The sequence below is a fragment of the Dicentrarchus labrax genome, unplaced genomic scaffold (assembly GCF_905237075.1).
Source record: "Dicentrarchus labrax unplaced genomic scaffold, dlabrax2021, whole genome shotgun sequence".
Classification (NCBI taxonomy): Eukaryota; Metazoa; Chordata; class Actinopteri; family Moronidae; genus Dicentrarchus; species Dicentrarchus labrax.
In genome coordinates, this window is record NW_026136977.1 from 77993 (window position 1) to 97500 (window position 19508).

The 19508-nt window shown below is 37.0% G+C and overlaps 2 protein-coding genes and 1 long non-coding RNA gene across 104 annotated transcripts; 1 reads left to right on the forward strand and 2 right to left on the reverse strand.

The window, feature by feature from the left end:
• Positions 1-1338: 1338 nt before the first annotated feature.
• LOC127360929 (putative mediator of RNA polymerase II transcription subunit 26) lies at positions 1339-5401 on the reverse strand. 50 transcript variants are annotated; one of them, XM_051395318.1, is made up of 14 exons: positions 5233-5401; positions 4675-4947; positions 3841-4235; positions 3564-3779; positions 3462-3496; positions 3288-3344; positions 3199-3220; positions 3039-3095; positions 2915-2971; positions 2569-2847; positions 2127-2161; positions 1978-2045; positions 1746-1891; positions 1339-1697 (listed from the first exon to the last, which is right to left on the reverse strand). In XM_051395318.1, the coding sequence occupies exons 1-14, from the start codon at positions 5288-5290 to the stop codon at positions 1686-1688; spliced, it is 1710 nt and encodes a 569-aa protein (XP_051251278.1). In that variant the 5' UTR covers positions 5291-5401; the 3' UTR covers positions 1339-1685. The 50 variants fall into 50 exon arrangements, with proteins under 50 accessions (XP_051251278.1, XP_051251281.1, XP_051251280.1 ...); XM_051395321.1 differs by lacking the exons at positions 3288-3344; positions 3462-3496 and having other exon boundaries at positions 1340-1697; positions 3199-3249; XM_051395320.1 differs by lacking the exons at positions 3199-3220; positions 3288-3344; positions 3462-3496 and adding an exon at positions 3345-3379 and having other exon boundaries at positions 1340-1697; positions 3039-3117.
• Positions 2120-3631, forward strand: LOC127360936 (uncharacterized). Of its 4 annotated transcripts, XR_007883972.1 has the most exons (7): positions 2120-2210; positions 2278-2344; positions 2433-2664; positions 2773-2953; positions 3135-3237; positions 3305-3421; positions 3536-3631. It is a non-coding gene; the product is annotated as an uncharacterized LOC127360936 (long non-coding RNA). The 4 variants fall into 4 exon arrangements; XR_007883970.1 differs by lacking the exon at positions 2120-2210 and having other exon boundaries at positions 2248-2344; XR_007883971.1 differs by lacking the exons at positions 2120-2210; positions 3135-3237 and having other exon boundaries at positions 2248-2344.
• Positions 5402-9041: 3640 nt separating the features above from the next.
• Positions 9042-14795, reverse strand: LOC127360932 (H-2 class II histocompatibility antigen, A-U alpha chain). 50 transcript variants are annotated; one of them, XM_051395410.1, is made up of 6 exons: positions 14680-14795; positions 14488-14557; positions 14241-14435; positions 13666-13917; positions 10313-10597; positions 9042-9704 (listed from the first exon to the last, which is right to left on the reverse strand). In XM_051395410.1, the coding sequence occupies exons 3-6, from the start codon at positions 14296-14298 to the stop codon at positions 9583-9585; spliced, it is 717 nt and encodes a 238-aa protein (XP_051251370.1). In that variant the 5' UTR covers positions 14299-14435; positions 14488-14557; positions 14680-14795; the 3' UTR covers positions 9042-9582. The 50 variants fall into 50 exon arrangements, with proteins under 50 accessions (XP_051251370.1, XP_051251363.1, XP_051251384.1 ...); XM_051395403.1 differs by having other exon boundaries at positions 14241-14453; XM_051395424.1 differs by having other exon boundaries at positions 14241-14357; positions 14636-14786.
• Between the last annotated feature and the right edge of the window lie 4713 nt (positions 14796-19508).

Here is a 19508-nt window from a genome sequence, read left to right on the forward strand (position 1 = left end):
ACAAAAGAACAAATTTGGTTTGAAATGATGACAAAGCTCACAGGTTCCTGCTAATGTGTTTAAAAGGTTGAGGAGAGAGCAGGTTTCAGGGGTTTATATATATATATATATAAACTATATATATATATATATAGTTTATATATAGATATAGTGTTTGGTTTCAACAGATGGATAATAGAAATATTGATCTTTATTGATAAACACTGAATCTGAGGACAATACACCGGCTGTGGCCCCACTGAGAGGCTGGATCAGACTCTATAATGAACATTAATAACTCTGCATTAAGTCTGTCTGTTATTATGGTAATATATTATTATTATATGCAGATAATCTGCTCCAGACTAACAGCAGGGACTCATTAATCTGGTTCCTGATCTGTTCAGTCATCAGTTAATAAAATAATTAAATGAATTAATAAAATACTACAGGTAGGAATACATACTGTTATTATTTTAATAATAATACTACAGGTAGGACTATATACTGTTATTATTTTAATAATAAATACTACAGGTAGGACTATATACTGTTAATATTTGAACATTGTGACCATTATTATTTCTGTATTGTGTTTATCAATAATATATATGAAGGCCTATGATATTAAGAGCTGTGGGTAATCAATAATGAGTCGGTTCCATATGAACCTGCAGCTTCTCTCACTGACCCTAACCCTTCTGTTCAGAACCAACGTACACATAAAGTTGAGTTGAATGGTTGTCGGTGACGTTAAACCTTCATGAACTTTAAACACAAATGTCTTTAAAACTTTAATATGAACTTTATAATCAATGACAGAGCTCTCAGACAGAATCAATAGATCATTCCACTTCCTGTTGATTGATATCTGATCAATAATCCACAGAGTTTCTGACTGCAGGTAATAAAATCATTCACACCACCAGATTATATTGGATTCAAAAAGCTGAATATTGATTTCACACAGTAAAGCATCAGAGTCCAGATCCAGAGCCACACTGAACCTGATCCAGGACCGTCCTCATAAAGGTTCACCACCAACAGGACTGTCCTGGATCAGGTTCAGACCAGCTCAGTATCAGAGTCCAGATCATCAGAGAATCAGTGTTCAGACGGTCCAGCAGGGGGCAGCACTGACAGTCTGCTGAGCTCCAAACACAGCAAGCAGGACCAGGACCAGGACCAGGACCAGGAACAGGAACAAGGACAGGGACAGGGACATGGACAAGGACAAGGACAAGGACAGGACCAGGACCAGGATCAGTTACTGGGAACCAGAATCCTTCCTGGATTAAAGAAGAGAACAAAGTCAAGAACAAATACAGACACCACGTCATTTAAACTGGTCTGAGACGAGGTCAGGGTTCAGGATCCTGCCTGTTAGTGGGAATTAGACTCCTGGTTCTGGTTTAAAGAACAAGATGACTAAAGGGCCCTGGTGGTCCAAACTGATCCAAAACAAGTACACTGAGACAACCACATTGAGCAGTTTCTGAAGGACTAATGAGGATAAACCAGACTGAGACTCTGATAAACCTGGTCTGAGACTGGACTAAAACTGGTTTAATAGTTGGGTACTGTTCTGGTTTCAGTCTGGGTACTGGTTGGGTTTTAGTCTTGAACTGGTCTGGGTACTGGTCTGGTTTCAGTCTGGGTGCTGGTCTGGGTACTGTTCTGGTTTCAGTCTGGGTACTGGTCTGGTTTCAGTCTGGGTCCTGGTCTGGGTACTGTTCTGGTTTCAGTCTGGGTACTGGTCTGGGTACTGGTCTGGTTTCAGTCTGGGTACTGGTCTGACCTCGGGCCTTCCTCTTGTAGTAGATGAATCCAGCCAGAGACAAAATCAGACCCAGGATCAGTCCGGAGGCTCCGATGGCGATCTTGTTTCTCTCAGACTCGGGCATGGAGGGGTCTGAGGACAGACAGGCAGACAGACAGGTGAGCAGGAAGACAGGTAAAGAGACAGGTAGACAGATAAAGAGACAGACAGGTATTTACCCCAGTCAGTAACCAGAGGTTCTCTCAGGCTGGCGTGCTCCACCACACAGGAGATCTTCTCTCCAGACCTGAATCAACACAAACAGCAAATCAGAGGGTCTGGACCTGAACCTGGACCTAACCGGACCTGAACCTGGACCTGTACTGACCTGGGCGTGTACTCCAGGTGAGAGTGGATCTGGACCTATATGAACCTTGTTCTGGTCCGGTACTGACCTGGGCGTATACTCCAGGTTAGAGTGGATCCGAACCTATCTAAACCTGGTTCTGGTCCGGTACTGGCCTGGGCGTGTACTCCAGGTGAGAGTGGATCTGAACCTATCTGAACCTGATTCTGGTCCTGTACTGACCTGGGCGTGTACTCCAGGTGAGAGTGGACCGGACCTATCTGGACCTAGTTCTGGTTCTGTACTTACCTGGGCGTGTACTCCAGAGACAGGTAGACAGTACTCCAGGTGAGAGTGGATCTGGACCTGGTTCTTGTTCTGTACTGACCTGGGTGTGTACTCCAGGTTTGAGTGGACCTGGTTCTGGTTCTGTACTGACCTGGGTGTGTACTCTAGGTGAGAGTGGATCTGGACCTATCTGAACCTGGTTCTGGTCCTGTACTGACCTGGGTGTGTACTCTAGGTGAGAGTGGACCTGGACCTGGTTCTGGTCCTGTACTGACCTGGGTGTGTACTCCAGGTTTGAGTGGTTCTGGTTCTGTACTGACCTGGGTTTGTACTCCAGGTTTGAGTAGACCTGGACCTGGTTCTGGTTCTGGTTCTGTACTGACCTGGGCATGTACTCTAGGTTTGAGTGGACCTGGTTCTGGTTCTGGTTCTGTACTGACCTGGGCGTGTACTCCAGGTGAGAGTGGATCTGGACCTATATAAACCTGGTTCTGGTTCTGTACTGACCTGGGCGTGTACTCCAGTTGAGAGTGGACCTGTACCTGGTTCTGGTTCTGTACTGACCTGGGCGTGTACTCCAGGTTTGAGTGGATCTGGACCTGGTTTTGGTTCTGTACTGACCTGGGTGTATACTCCAGGTTTGAGTGGACCTGGACCTAACTGGACCTGGTTTTGGTTCTGTACTGACCTGGGCGTGTACTCCAGGTGAGAGTGGACCTGGTTCTGGTTCTGGTCCTGTACTGACCTGGGCATGTACTCCAGGTGAGAGTGGATCTGGACCTATCTGAACCTGGTTCTGAACCTGGTTCTGAACCTGGTTCTGAACCTGGTTCTGGTTCTGTACTGACCTGGGTGTGTACTCCAGGTGAGAGTGGATCTGGACCTATCTGAACCTGGTTCTGGTTCTGAACTGACCTGAGCGTGTACTCCAGGTTTGAGTGGATCTGGACCTGGTTCTGGTTCTGTATTGACCTGGGTGTGTACTCCAGGTGAGAGTGGATCTGGACCTATCTGAACCTGGTTCTGTACTGACCTGGCGTGTACTCCAGGTTTGAGTGGATCTGGACCTGGTTCTGGATCTGTATTGACCTGGGCGTGTACTCCAGGTGAGTGTGGATCTGGACCTGGTTCTGGTTCTGTACTGACCTGGGTGTATACTCCAGGTTTGAGTGGACCTGGACCTAACTGGACCTGGTTCTGGTTCTGTACTGACCTGGGCGTGTACTCCAGGTGAGAGTGGATCTGGTTCTGGTTCTGTACTGACCTGGGCGTGTACTCCAGGTGAGAGTGGATCTGGTTCTGGTTCTGTACTGACCTGGGCGTGTACTCCAGGTTTGAGTGGACCTGGTTCTGGTTCTGGTCCTGTACTGACCTGGGCGTGTACTCTAGGTTTGAGTGGACCTGGTTCTGGTTCTGTACTGACCTGGGCGTGTACTCCAGGTGAGAGTGGATCTGGAACTATCTGAACCTGGTTCTGGTCCTGTACTGACCTGGGCGTGTACTCCAGGTGAGAGTGGACCTGATTCTGGTTCTGGTTCTGTACTGACCTGGGCGTGTACTCCAGGTGAGAGTGGACCTGGTTCTGGTTCTGTACTGACCTGGGCGTGTACTCCAGGTGAGAGTGGACCTGGTTCTGGTTCTGTACTGACCTGGGCGTGTACTCCAGGTGAGAGTGGATCTGGTAGAACCAATCAGCGTCTGCCAGCTCATCAGTGGAAGTGACATCAGAGGTGACTTCCTGTCCGTCTCTGAGCCAGCTCACTCTGATGTGTTTGGGGAAGAAGTCGTAGACGCTGCAGACCAACATGGAGGGATGTTTACCAGCAGGGGGCGCCACCGAGTGCAGTCTGACATAGGGCTTAACTGGAACACAGACGTTAGGATCATTATTATATTATTAATGTTATTATTATTAATATTAGTATCAGTATGGAATAGAAGGTCTGATACATAAAATCAATGAATATAATCAATGAATATAATCAATGAATATAATCAATAAAGGTTTATTTCTCTTTAAATCAACAGTTGTAGTAACAGACTTTAACCAGCAGGTGGAGACACGAGCTGAGTGATTGTTAACTGATCAATAATACTTTATCAATAAGTAATATAGTGTCAGTAATAGTACTGATCAATATTATAATCCTTAATCAATAAAGTAATATCTGATCAATATTTACAGTATTTGATTGTATAATGAGACAGTGATCACTTCCTGTTAGCAGAGTCAATAAAGAAGTGATCAATATAAAGAGTTAATCAATAAGATGCTGTTGATGTTACACAAACACAAACTCACCTGATTTATCCAGAGCACCTTGGTAGTCAGCGTTAACGTTGGTCAGGCAGTACCTCTCCTTCTCACCTCTCATCTGAGCCAGTTTTGAAGGATCTTTGTTAAAGCGTTCAGCGTTCTTCACTCCCAACTCAGTGTAACCAACATACTCTCCCACACTGCTGCTGAACCTGAGGAGCTCCAACTTGTTGTAATAGTACGACCTGATGTACTCGATGTTCTTCAGATCAGTGGAGTTAAAATCACAGCGAGTTGTCATATAATTCAGAAATCCATCTGCAGAACAAAAACAGTGAATCAAGTTAACAACTACAGTAACAACTGATCAGTGTATTCATCAGTGATCAGTGTATTGATCCTACCTGCTGTGTAGAGGCTGATAAAGTTAATTAGTGTATATTGATCAGTGATCAGTGTATTGATCCTACCTGCTGTGTAGAGGCTGATAAAGTATAATCAGTGTGTATTGATCAGTGATCAGTGTATTGATCCTACCTGCTGTGTAGAGGCTGATAAAGTTAATCAGTGTGTATTGATCAGTGATCAGTGTATTGATCCTACCTGCTGTGTAGAGGCTGATGATGAAGAGGAGGGAGAAGCTGAGAAAGGATGAAGCCATGTTCCTCTGTTCACTTCACAAACACTGACACAGTCTGACTGAGAGCGGCTCTAAAAAGCAGAGAACACATCACATGACCTGCTCGTCAGCTGTTACCAGGCAGACTGTTCAGCACAAAGTCCAGCAGACACAGTTCACTCTACACTGCAGTTTATATGTGTTTATTCTGGATTAATATCATTACACTGCAGGTTATATGTGTTTATTCTGGATTAATATCATTACACTGCAGTTTATATGTGTTTATTCTGGATTAATATCATTACACTGCAGGTTATATGTGTTTATTCTGGATTAATATCATTACACTGCAGTTTATATGTGTTTATTCTGGATTAATATCATTACACAGTGCAGTTTATATGTGTTTATTCTGGATTAATATCATTACACTGCAGGTTGTATGTGTTTATTCTGGATTAATATCATTACACTGCAGGTTATATGTGTTTATTCTGGATTAATATCATTACACAGTGCAGTTTATATGTGTTTATTCTGGATTAATATCATTACACAGTGCAGTTTATATGTGTTTATTCTGGATTAATATCATTACACTGCAGTTTATATGTGTTTATTCTGGATTAATATCATTACACTGAAGTTTATATGTGTTTATTCTGGATTAATATCATTACACTGCACTTTATATGTGTTTATTCTGGATTAATATCATTACACTGCAGTTTATATGTGTTTATTCTGGATTAATATCATTACACTGCAGGTTATATGTGTTTATTCTGGATTAATATCATTACACTGCAGGTTATATGTGTTTATTCTGGATTAATATCATTACACTGCAGTTTATATGTGTTTATTCTGGATTAATATCATTACACTGCAGTGTTTATTCTGGATTAATATCATTACACTGCAGTTTATATGTGTTTATTCTGGATTAATATCATTACACTGCAGGTTATATTCTGGATTAATATCATTACACTGCAGGTTATATGGTTAGCTCCTCTCTGTTACTGAGTTTATCTGCATTTCTACCGTCAATATTAATTCAATAACTGCTTCTAAAGCAAAAACTTCATCAGCGGACATGTTAGAGCGGGAGTCTGACCTGAAATCAACAACAACAATCAGGATTACAGCTTTCTGTGACGAGTTCCTCAGGTAAATACTGCTATATTAATTACATATACATACATATAACTAAATATATATATATATATATATATATATATATATATATTAACCTCTATCTATCACATAATGTTAGTGTTTCTACCTTAACTATGAGAACCAACACTGTGTTTTATGTCTTTCCAGGTACAGCAGTGAGCAGTGACCTACAGTCTACACAGCCCAGTGAAGTTAAACATATTATATATTACATAATATTAACAACATTAGTCAAGCAGTTGTTTCTAGTGAAGAAACAGCCAGTAACTGTACCAAAGTAATCAGAGTAATAGTATAATGATTACTGTAACCTCCCATCTGTTATATTCTTTATACACATTAGTTTACTGAGACCATGGAAACAGAAACCTGGAATACTTTATCCTGTACAACATGCCAACATAACTGAAGGAATCACTCATCTAACAAAGTCAATTGTTTATGTGGTTTAAAAACTGCTCAGTAACCAACTGTTAACGGTACTGTATCCATATTTCATAGTCTGATATTTTAACTAAGTATTATTACCAAAGTTCACCTTCAGATATTTGTAAAAGCTGCAATTATGTTTGAACCCCTTTCATAATACTATAAATATACTGAATATTGTATCATTAGATTATATATCATTATGTCATTTATCCGCCAACATCATAATAAAGTCTGACTAAAACAGAAATGTGTTGTTGCTTACGGTAATTTACTACAGGATTACTAGCTAAAGTATTTCACATGTTCATATTGATAGATGTTACATGGAGCAGGTTTTCAACTAAAACCTCTGTGAAATAACATGTTATTGATCTAAAACCACACTTATTACTGAATTTAAAAGTAAAACACTTTATTTATATTTCATTCATATTCCAGTTCCACATGTTGTAAGTAACAAAGCTAGAACTTTTATGTAAACTGTGCAGATCATGTCCTCCATCAAGGTTTATGGTTTCTAGTATATTGAAGTGTGAGCTGGTAATGGAGCTCTGCAGTCAGTGTTCATCTTCATCAGTCTTCCTTTGGATACCCAGACTGTCCTGATGCTGCAGCTGTCTCTGTCCTCTGATGGGTCCAGGAACACCTGAGCTTCATCAGGTCACCTGTAAAACATGGAAGATTCAGTGTTACTTGTACATATAATATACAGTATAATATATTACAGTATAATATAATATAATACAGTATAATATAATATACAGTGTAATATAATATACAGTATAATATAATACAGTATAATATAATACAGTGTAATATAATATACAGTATAATATAATACATTATAATATAATACAGTATAATATAATACAGTATAATATAATATAGTATAATATAATATACAGTATAATATAATATACAGTGTAATATAATATAGTATAATATAATACAGTATAATATAATATACAGTATAATATAATATAGTGTAATATAATATACAGTATAATATAATACAGTGTAATATAATATAGTATAATATAATATACAGTATAATATAATATAGTGTAATATAATATACAGTGTAATATAATATAGTGTAATATAATATACAGTGTAATATAATATAATACAGTGTAATATATTATACAGTGTAATATAATACAGTATAATATAATATACAGTATAATATAATATAATACAGTACAACAGCTCATTGTGGCTCACAGTAGTCCTCAGTTATAAAGTAAAATAATAAAGCAGTGTCTCTGGTGGTTCCAGTCTGAGGTTACCAACTCTATCTCTAATGTGTAGCTAATGGCAGCAGCTACACACAGTGCTATAATGATAACAGGTCATTTATTTAATCAGTTACTGATGAAGAAACAGATTACACAGACATTTACTGACTGTAACTGATGTTGTAATAAACCAAAGGCTCATAAATACAGTACAGGTTCCTGCTGCACTAACAGACATTTAACAGTGAGCCTCAGTGTTGTTTATAATAGGAGACGATATGAGGAAGAGGAAGGAACGGAACTCACATCCTCAGTAATACGAGTTCTGCTGTAACACTAACGGTGTGGATCAGAAAGGTTGTATTAGGCAGTTTGGCTCCATACTCACAACCTATTTCTATCAGAAACAAAGACAACCTGCTGGTTTTATCTTCCTCTGATGATGGGAGGACATGCAGACTTTGTGAACATCAGGACAGCTGCAGCACTTTCAGCCTGTCTACAGACAGGACAAACATGGTGGACAGCAGCAAAGGAAACTCTCTGTGGGAGGGGGTTAGTCAGAGGGGAGGTGGTTAGTCAGAGGGGAGGGGGTTGGTCAGAGGGGAGGTGGTTATTCAGAGGGGAGGTGGCGCTCTGTTAATGAACTGGTTTCTGACGTAGGAAGGGGAACAGAATCTGAACGGCTGTTGGAGTTCAGGTCTTCTGACATCAGCAGCCACAATAAAAGGACTGAGTTTATTTCTCCAGTGTCTGGGTTAGGGTTAATATGTCCCCTTTAATATGATTATCATATAAAGATCATTGATTACAGTTCAAAGGTTGGATGAATCCTCCTCACAGGCTCTGTAGTGTTTCTGTAGTTGTACATGGATATAAACTGACTGTGGTTGATCTCAGTCAGCTAATCAATAATCAATAATCAACAACAGGACACATTCATGTTTATTCCTTTATTACAGTAAATTCCTACAATGATTGATTCTCCATCAGGTTATTGATCACATTAGACAGTGGCAGATAAAGAAGATTAAAGTGATTATTGGACAGAAGCTGTGCAGTGAATCATCAAACAGCAGTTAGTAAATCAACGTATGTGAGCACTCACTATTGATCAATCAATCAATCAATATACAGCAAAGACTATATGTTAAAGACCTGAGGCCTGGACACGAAGCAGGTTGACTGAATGTGGCTGTCCCTGCTTTCAGATCACACTTATTGATCTATTATTATTGATGTTGGACATTAAACTCATTGATTACTGTGTGTTTCTACTGACAGTGAACTCATCATCCATCAGACTACTGATCAATAAAGTCTGTAACCTCCTGATCAATCAATTTCAATCTGAACAGAACTGATCACAGAACAGCTGCTGACACTGACGTTATCAGAAAATACAGATGTGATCCAGAAAACTCAGAAAACCCGATCCTTAGAAAAAGCCCCTTATATGACATCATCAGCCCCAACCAATCAGCTGCACTCGTTTCCTTTGATGAGGAAGAAGGTTCCAGCAGCGACACCGAGCAGACCGACAGTCAGACCGAGTCCACAGAACACTGCAGGTCCAATACTGGGTTCAGGCTTCTCCACATCTGGAGACAGAAAGACACAAACATTAACACACTGCAGGTCCAATACTGGGTTCAGGCTTCTCCACATCTGGAGACAGAAAGACACAAACATTAACACACTGCAGGTCCAATACTGGGTTCAGGCTTCTCCACATCTGGAGACAGAAAGACACAAACATTAATGCACTGCTGCTACACCTCCACATCTGGAGACAGAAACATTAATACACAGCAGCTACACCTCCACATCTGGAGACAGAAACATTAAAACACTGCAGCTACACCTCCACATCTGGAGACAGAAACATTAACACACTGCTGTTACACCTCCACATCTGGAGACAGAAACATTAACACAGTGCAGCTACACCTCCACATCTGGAGACAGAAACATTAACACACTGCTGTTACACCTCCACATCTGGAGACAGAAACATTAACACACTGCAGTTACACCTCCACATCTGGAGACAGAAACATTAACACACTGCTGTTACACCTCCACATCTGGAGACAGAAACATTAACACACTGCAGCTACACCTCCACATCTGGAGACAGATGTGTACCTTGGTCAGTTAGTAAAGTGTCTGTTTGTATTTTGAGTGAATTTAAATAAAGTTGTCTCACCCCAGAATCGGGTCAGTGGGTCTTTCAGAGACAGATGTTTCACTGAACAGCTGTACATGTCTCCCAGCTGTGGGATGAACTCCAGTCTGGACGTCTGGGTGAAGGAACCGTCTTTGTTCAGGTAGGGAACATTGATGCTGGTTCCTTCAGTCACGTTCTTTCCGTTCTTGGTCCAGTAGACCTTTACAGGAGCAGGATAGAAACCAGTCACATGACAGATGAGGGTGTTCTTCTCTCCGAGCTCCACGTTGTCTCTGGTGTAGATCATCGGACTGGAAGGAGGATCTGTACAGAAACAGAGATCATATTAAGGTTTAATGTTATAATTAGTGTCATCAGTATTTGTTATTTGTTAATTAAAGTAATTGACGACTTAAATGAAGATTTATTGAAACAGTAAATGTAATATCTGGTTCTGTACAAATGAGTAGTTTCTGTGTTTTCCATGTCTAAATTCATAATAAGACTGTTTCAACACACCAAAGTAAAAGGAGAGTTAAAATAAAATAAGTTGAAACTTCCCAAACTCCTGAAAAAATGTCTTTCATTTGTGCAACATGAGGATTTCATCAGACAGCATCCAGGCTGTACAGTATATACAGATAAAGAATGACAGCTAAACAAACTATTTACTGTGCAGACCATGTACAACTATTCTGAAATAACACAGATAAAAAACAAAAACAAACACTAATATAAATACCAGGGACAAAAATAAAAACCATTGATTAAAACTAAAGCTGTAACATTACTCATCAATAAAAGCCAGACTATATAAAAACAAGTCTTTAATATCCTTTATAATATATCCAGAGCGCTCACCATTCTAACATCCAGAGGCTTTTATTTGTCACATAAGCAACATTTAAAATAAAAACAGGACTTCAGTGATCTGGCTGGAACATGATACAGGCAGCCAGTACAGTGTCTGCAGCAGTGGATGTGATCCAGTTTCCTAGTTTTACTTCAGACTCTGAACTAGCTGTAGCTTTCTGAAGCATGAATGAGTATTTCAGTATCTCTCTGACTTAAAAATGTAAAAATGTCTGACTTGTAATATTCCTGAGATGAAACATGATTTAATGACCTTTCTAAAGTTAGAGTTAAACTATAAATCTATGACCTTGTGACTAGGGATCTACCGATATGGATTTTTTAAGGCCGATGCCGATACCGATTTTTTTTTAATCAGCCCTAGCTGATGACCGATACAGACTGCCGATTTTCTTGACCCGATATTTGGAGCCGATACTACTTTTGCTCCCTCAACTTACATCATAGAAATTACACAATGATGATAACAAATGTTACGAGTCTCAATTTAAAAAAAAGGAACATTTATTGAAATTAAAAAAGGTGAGGTAGAACAAGAACAAGTAAACAATATTTAACAAATATTAAAAACAGGTGAGGTAGATACATAAAATATCCTTCAGTCGGCACACACACACACACACACACACACACACACACACACACACTTCAGTTTGGTAGCTGACGCTGACTGAAAAACTGGATTGCTAATGCTAACGTGTGCAAACGGCTCTAAACACTAGTAAGGCCATCACGGTGCACTGTCTGGTACATGATAACACGAGGGAGAGAGAAACACACACACACACACACACACACACGTGTCCAAACCTCCAGCCAGGTGGTCGCTAAATAAAACTGCTACAACACCAGGGAACCACGGAACAACGTCGGCATTACTTCATCCTATGACCAGTGTTCACAACAGCTACCGTATGAATACATACAGCCACAATGGCAAGCAGTTTTATAGACTTGTTTAGCTATAGCACATACAGAGCATGCAGTTGGCATTCGTGTTTCCACTTTCAGTGTATGGCAATATTTCAGCTAAGTTAAACAGTTCAAAGATGCTTTGAAAGTGTTGAAGAGCAGACTTCCAGCACTCTCCTAGTGGGGGGAGGGGCTGTGCATGGTCTGTACCTGCACTGCAGCGTCTGCAGCAACACGGAGCTGCCTGTGGACGCCTGTCTGTAAATAATGCTGGATCGGTGAACGCAGCAGCCCGCATCGGCCGATGTATCAGATCACTACTTGTGACACTAGATATAATCTGTCACCAAGCACTGAGTGCAGTTCTTCTTTCTCTGCTTTGGGTCCTACAAGAATCTGTTTGTTCCTCATTTCGCTTTAAAAGGTTTGTACCCATCCATTTCCTTCTTTCCAATCTCTCTCCTGTAGTGAGCATGAGGCGAGCTCAGCTCCTCTTAATAACACGAGCTCTCCTTAAAACATGATCTGTGAAATTATTATTTTTTCAGGCTTTTATTATAATGACAGCTGAAGACAGACAGCAAAGGGCCGCAGGTCGGATTTGAACCCTGGCCGCTGCAGCAAAGACTCAGCCTCCGTACGTGGGTCGCCAGCTCTACTCACTGAGCTCACCAGGAGCCCTGATCTGTGAAATGTTATATGGTCTGTAAAGTACTGACAAGATCTGCCTCCCAAAATCCCTGTCTGTCTAGAAAATGTTGATGTTGAGATGTTGTTAATAAGATAATTCATTAAGAACTGAAGGCAACTTATTCCACTGAGGGATCAGTTACATTTGCATTAATTTCTGCCATTGCAACTTCCAGGACGGACTGCAATGTGCTGACTTAGCATTTCTATTTTTAGATTATGTGTAAACTTACTATTGATGTATGATTTGAGCATTAATCATCAATAATTCAGTTTAAAAAGCATAATGCTGTTCTTGCCATCATCACTAAAGAGTGACAGCCCAAAATAATTAACTTCACATCAGAATATATCAGAATAAATATATCAGATTATATCAGATTATATCAGATTATGTCAGAATATATCAGAATAAATATATCAGAATATATCAGAATAAATATATCAGATTATATCAGATTATATCAAGCAATATCTGAGCAACCAAAACCCCCAGAAGAACAGAAGAACAGGATAATAACTGAGATTATCATTATTATTCCCCATCAATGTGGCTGTTCATCATCTTCATCATCATCATCATCAGTCATTTCTATTAGTATAGTTGCTGCTGTTCACCTTTGTCTTCTGTCTCTACCCCCCCACTGAATAATGTTATTGATCCTCTGAGGGTCCTGTAGCGCCATCATCAGGCTGATATTTCAAGTGCAGGACTACAGACACTCCCATCAGCCCCAGCTAATGCTAGCATGCTAACATAATAAAGATTATAACCCTTAAAGTGGTCCACATCTACAATATATAAATATATATATATATAAATATAAATATATATATCAATGTATTCTACAGTAATGAGTTATATTATTACTGACTGATTCAATATTTACAGACAGAATAATAAAGTTTGTCTTTACCTAACGTCAGTGGAAGGTCCTTGTAGGCTTTACGTTCTACTTCCAGGTTCTGTCTGCAGATCTGTTGATCAGCCTCAGCAGTTTGATAAGCTCCAGGGTCAGGGTAGCTAATATGATCTATGAAGTTGGGTTGAGGCTCCACTCCTTTCTTGTTGATGAAGTCTGCGTACCAAATCTCTTCACCATCCAGAGAGTACATCTCCTCTCCATCAGAGTCTGAACAGCCATGGATAGCAATGTCCTCATGAAGAACTGAAGATAGAAACAGAACATTGATTGATTGATTGTTTGTTACTGTCTGTCTGTCTGTCTGTTACTGTCTGTCTGTCTGTCTGTTACTGTCTGTCTGTTACTGTCTGTCTGTCTGTCTGTTACTGTCTGTCTGTCTGTCTGTTACTGTCTGTCTGTTACTGTCTGTCTGTTACTGTCTGTCTGTCTGTCTGTTACTGTCTGTCTGTTACTGTCTGTCTGTTACTGTCTGTCTGTCTGTTACTGTCTGTCTGTCTGTTACTGTCTGTCTGTCTGTTACTGTCTGTTACTGTCTGTCTGTTACTGTCTGTCTGTCAGAAACTTACCGTCAGCAGACACACAGGAGAACCAGAGAACCAGAACCATCATCTTCATCATCATCATCAGCTCTCTGTAGACCTGAACCCGTCTGACTCTCTGTAGACCTGAACCCGTCTGACTCTCTGTAGACCTGAACCCGTCTGACTCTCTGTAGTCCTGAACCCGTCTGACTCTCTGAACCCGTCTGACTCTCTGTAGTCCTGAACCCGTCTGACTCTCTGTAGTCCTGAACCCGTCTGACTCTCTGTAGACCTGAACCCGTCTGACTCTCTGTAGACCTGAACCCGTCTGACTCTCTGAACCCGTCTGACTCTCTGTAGTCCTGAACCCGTCTGACTCTCTGTAGTCCTGAACCCGTCTGACTCTCTGTAGACCTGAACCCGTCTGACTCTCTGTAGACCTGAACCCGTCTGACTCTCTGAACCCGTCTGACTCTCTGTAGACCTGAACCCGTCTGACTCTCTGAACCCGTCTGACTCTCTGTAGACCTGAACCCGTCTGACTCTCTGTAGACCTGAACCCGTCTGAGACTGTGAACTGGTCTGAGGACTGACAGAGACTCTCTAACAGCCAATCAGAGAGCAGAGATCATATGATGTCATCAGTAACCAGGTAGAGACAGACTGCTGCTGACAGCTGGAGATCTTCCTGATAATCAATAATCATACTAATAATATATTATCAATAACCAATAATATAATATCAATAACCAATAATATATTATCAATAACCAATAATATATTATCAATAACTAATAATATATTATCAATAATCAATAATATATTATCAATAACTAATAATATATTATCAATAACCAACAACATATTATCAATAACTAATAATATATTATCAATAACCAATAAGTAAGGCCTTTCACAATAAAGTTCATTGTTTAACAGTTAAATATGAAACTGTGTTTAATAGTGAGAGATTTTCAAAATAAAGTTTTTATTTTATTTTATTTCAACACAAAAACTTTAAAAAACTAATTTATAATAATAATTATTAATAAAGTCTGTTACTGTAATAGATTACCCTATACTGTAGTGGAGTACTTTATACTGTAATAGATTACTTTATACTGTAATGGAGTACTTAATATTGTAATGAACTACTTTATACTGTAATAGAGTACTTTATACTGTAATGAAGTACTTTATACTGTAATGGAGTACTTTGTACTGTAATAGAGTACTTTTTACTATAATGGAGTACTGTATATTGTAGTGCAGTATTGTATATTATAATGAAGTACTTTATACTGTAATGAAGTACTGTATACTGTAATAGAGTACTTTACACTGTAATAGAGTACTTTACACTGTAGTGCAGTACTTATTATTGTAATGAAGTACTTTATACTGTAATGAAGTACTTTATATTGTAATGAAGTACTTTATACTGTAATAACAGTACTTTACACTGTAATAACAGTACTTTACACTGTAATACAGTACTTTATACTGTAATGGAGTACTTTATACTGTAATGGAGCACTTTATACTGTAATGGAGTACTTTATATTGTAGTGCAGTATTGTATATTGTAATGAAGTACTTTATACTATAATGGAGTACTTTATACTGTAATGGAGTACTGTATACTGTAATAGAGTACTTTATACTGTAATGGAGTACTTTATACTGTAATAGAGTACCGTATATTGTAGAGCAATATTGTATATTGTAATGGAGTACTTCATATTGTAATGAAGTACTTAATATTGTAATGGAGTACTAAATATTGTAATGAAGTACTTTATACTATAATGGAGTAGTTTATACTGTAATTAAGTACTTTATACTATAATGAAGTACTGTATACTGTATTAGAGTACTTTATTCTGTAATGAGTACTTTACACTATAATGGAGTACTTAATATTGTAATGAAGTACTTAATATTGTTATACTGTATACTTTATACTGTATTGGAGTACTTTATACTGCTATAGAGTACTTTATACTGTAATGGAGTACTTTATACTGCTATAGAGTACTTTATATTATAATGAAGTACTTTATACTGTAAAAGAGTTCTTTATACTGTAATAAAGGACTTTATACTGTAATAGAGTACTTTATACTGTAATAGATTACTTTATACTATAATGGAGTACTTTATACTGTAATGGAGCACTTTACACTGTAATAGAGTACTTTATACTGCTATAAAGTACTTTACACTATAATGGAGTACTTTCTACTGTAATAGAGTACTTTATACTATAATGGAGTACTGTATATTGTAGTGCAGTATTGTATATTATAATGAAGTACTTTATACTGTAATAGAGTACTTTATACTGTAATAGAGTACTTTATACTGTAATGAGTACTTTATACTGTAATGAGTACTTTACACTGTAATAGAGTACTTTATACTGTAATAGAGTACTATATACTATAATGGAGTACTTTGTACTGTAATAAAGTACTTTACACTATAATGGAGTACTTAATATTGTAATGAAGTACTTTATACTGTAATGGAGTACTTTATACTATAATGAAGTACTTTATACTGTAATAGAGTACTTTATACTGTAATGGAGTACTTTACACTGTAATAGAGTACTTTATACTGTAATGGAGTATTTTATACTGTAATGAGTACGTTACACTATAATGGAGTACTTAATATTGTAATGAAATACTTTATACTGTAATGGAGTACTTTACACTGTAATAGAGTACTTTATACTGTAATGGAGTATTTTATACTGTAATATAGTACCGTATATTGTAGTGCAGTATTGTATATTGTAATGGAGTACTTCATATTGTAATGAAGTACTTAATATTGTAATGGAGTACTAAATATTGTAATGAAGTACTTTACACTATAATGGAGTACTTAATATTGTAATGAAGTACTTAATATTGTTATGATGTACTTTATACTGTATTGGAGTACTTTATACTGCTATAGAGTACTTTATACTGTAATAAAGTACTTTATACTGTAATGGAGTACTTTATACTGCTATAGAGTACTTTATACTATAATAGAATACTTTATACTGTAATAGAGTACTTTACACTGTAATAAAGGACTTTATACTGTAATGGAGTACTTTATACTGCTATAGAGTACTTTATATTATAATGAAGTACTTTATACTGTAATAGAGTACTTTATACTGTAATAGAGGACTTTATACTGTAATGGAATACTTTATACTGTAAAAGAGTTCTTTATACTGTAATAAAGGACTTTATACTGTAATAGAGTACTTTATACTGTAATAGATTACTTTATACTATAATGGAGTACTTTATACTGTAATGGAGCACTTTACACTGTAATAGAGTACTTTATACTGCTATAAAGTACTTTACACTATAATGGAGTACTTTCTACTGTAATAGAGTACTTTATACTATAATGGAGTACTGTATATTGTAGTGCAGTATTGTATATTATAATGAAGTACTTTATACTGTAATAGAGTACTTTATACTGTAATAGAGTACTTTATACTGTAATGAGTACTTTATACTGTAATGAGTACTTTACACTGTAATAGAGTACTTTATACTGTAATAGAGTACTATATACTATAATGGAGTACTTTGTACTGTAATAAAGTACTTTACACTATAATGGAGTACTTAATATTGTAATGAAGTACTTTATACTGTAATGGAGTACTTTACACTGTAATAGAGTACTTTATACTGTAATGGAGTATTTTATACTGTAATGAGTACTTTACACTATAATGGAGTACTTAATATTGTAATGAAATACTTTATACTGTAATGGAGTACTTTACACTGTAATAGAGTACTTTATACTGTAATGGAGTATTTTATACTGTAATATAGTACCGTATATTGTAGTGCAGTATTGTATATTGTAATGGAGTACTTCATATTGTAATGAAGTACTTAATATTGTAATGGAGTACTAAATATTGTAATGAAGTACTTTACACTATAATGGAGTACTTAATATTGTAATGAAGTACTTAATATTGTTATGATGTACTTTATACTGTATTGGAGTACTTTATACTGCTATAGAGTACTTTATACTGTAATAAAGTACTTAATACTGTAATGGAGTACTTTATACTGCTATAGAGTACTTTATACTATAATGGAATACTTTATACTGTAATAGAGTACTTTACACTGTAATAAAGGACTTTATACTGTAATGGAGTACTTTATACTGCTATAGAGTACTTTATATTATAATGAAGTACTTTATACTGTAATAGAGTACTTTATACTGTAATAGAGTACTTTATACTGTAATGGAATACTTTATACTGTAAAAGAGTTCTTTATACTGTAATAAAGGACTTTATACTGTAATAGAGTACTTTATACTGTAATAGATTACTTTATACTATAATGGAGTACTTTATACTGTAATGGAGCACTTTACACTGTAATAGAGTACTTTATACTGCTATAAAGTACTTTACACTATAATGGAGTACTTTCTACTGTAATAGAGTACTTTATACTATAATGGAGTACTGTATATTGTAGTGCAGTATTGTATATTATAATGAAGTACTTTATACTGTAATAGAGTACTTTATACTGTAATAGAGTACTATATACTATAATGGAGTACTTTGTACTGTAATAAAGTACTTTACACTATAATGGAGTACTTAATATTGTAATGAAGTACTTTATACTGTAATGGAGTACTTTACACTGTAATAGAGTACTTTATACTGTAATGGAGTATTTTATACTGTAATGAGTACTTTACACTATAATGGAGTACTTATTATTGTAATGAAATACTTTATACTGTAATGGAGTACTTTACACTGTAATAGAGTACTTTATACTGTAATGGAGTATTTTATACTGTAATATAGTACCGTATATTGTAGTGCAGTATTGTATATTGTAATGGAGTAGTTAATATTGTAATGAAGTACTTTATACTGTAATAGAGTACTTTACACTGTAATGGAGTACTTTATACTGTAATGGAGTACTTTATACTGTAATGAAGTACCTTATACTGTAATAGAGTACTTTATACCGTTATAGAGTACTTTATACTGTAATAGAGTACTTTATACTGCTATAGAGTACTTTATATTATAATGAAGTACTTTATACTGTAATAGAGTACTTTATACTGTAATAGAGGACTTTATACTGTAATGGAATACTTTATACTGTAAAAGAGTTCTTTATACTGTAATAAAGGACTTTATACTGTAATAGAGTACTTTATACTGTAATAGATTACTTTATACTATAATGGAGTACTTTATACTGTAATGGAGCACTT

Bases quoted from the DNA above. Each gene is read 5' to 3' on its own strand.
- LOC127360929 (XM_051395318.1), bottom strand. From the start codon at position 5,290: ATGGCTTCATCCTTTCTCAGCTTCTCCCTCCTCTTCATCATCAGCCTC. The intron at 4,236-4,674 runs GTGAGTTTGTGT...TCTGTGTTCCAG, and splicing joins AGGTGCTCTGGATAAATCAG to TTAAGCCCTATGTCAGACTG. The intron at 2,046-2,126 runs GTCAGTACAGGT...GTGTTGATTCAG, and splicing joins CACCTGGAGTACACGCCCAG to GTCTGGAGAGAAGATCTCCT.
- LOC127360932 (XM_051395410.1), bottom strand. From the start codon at position 14,298: ATGATGATGATGAAGATGATGGTTCTGGTTCTCTGGTTCTCCTGTGTG. The intron at 10,598-13,665 runs GTAAAGACAAAC...GTTTCTGTACAG, and splicing joins GGACCTTCCACTGACGTTAG to ATCCTCCTTCCAGTCCGATG. The intron at 9,705-10,312 runs GTGAGACAACTT...TTCTGTCTCCAG, and splicing joins CCCACTGACCCGATTCTGGG to ATGTGGAGAAGCCTGAACCC.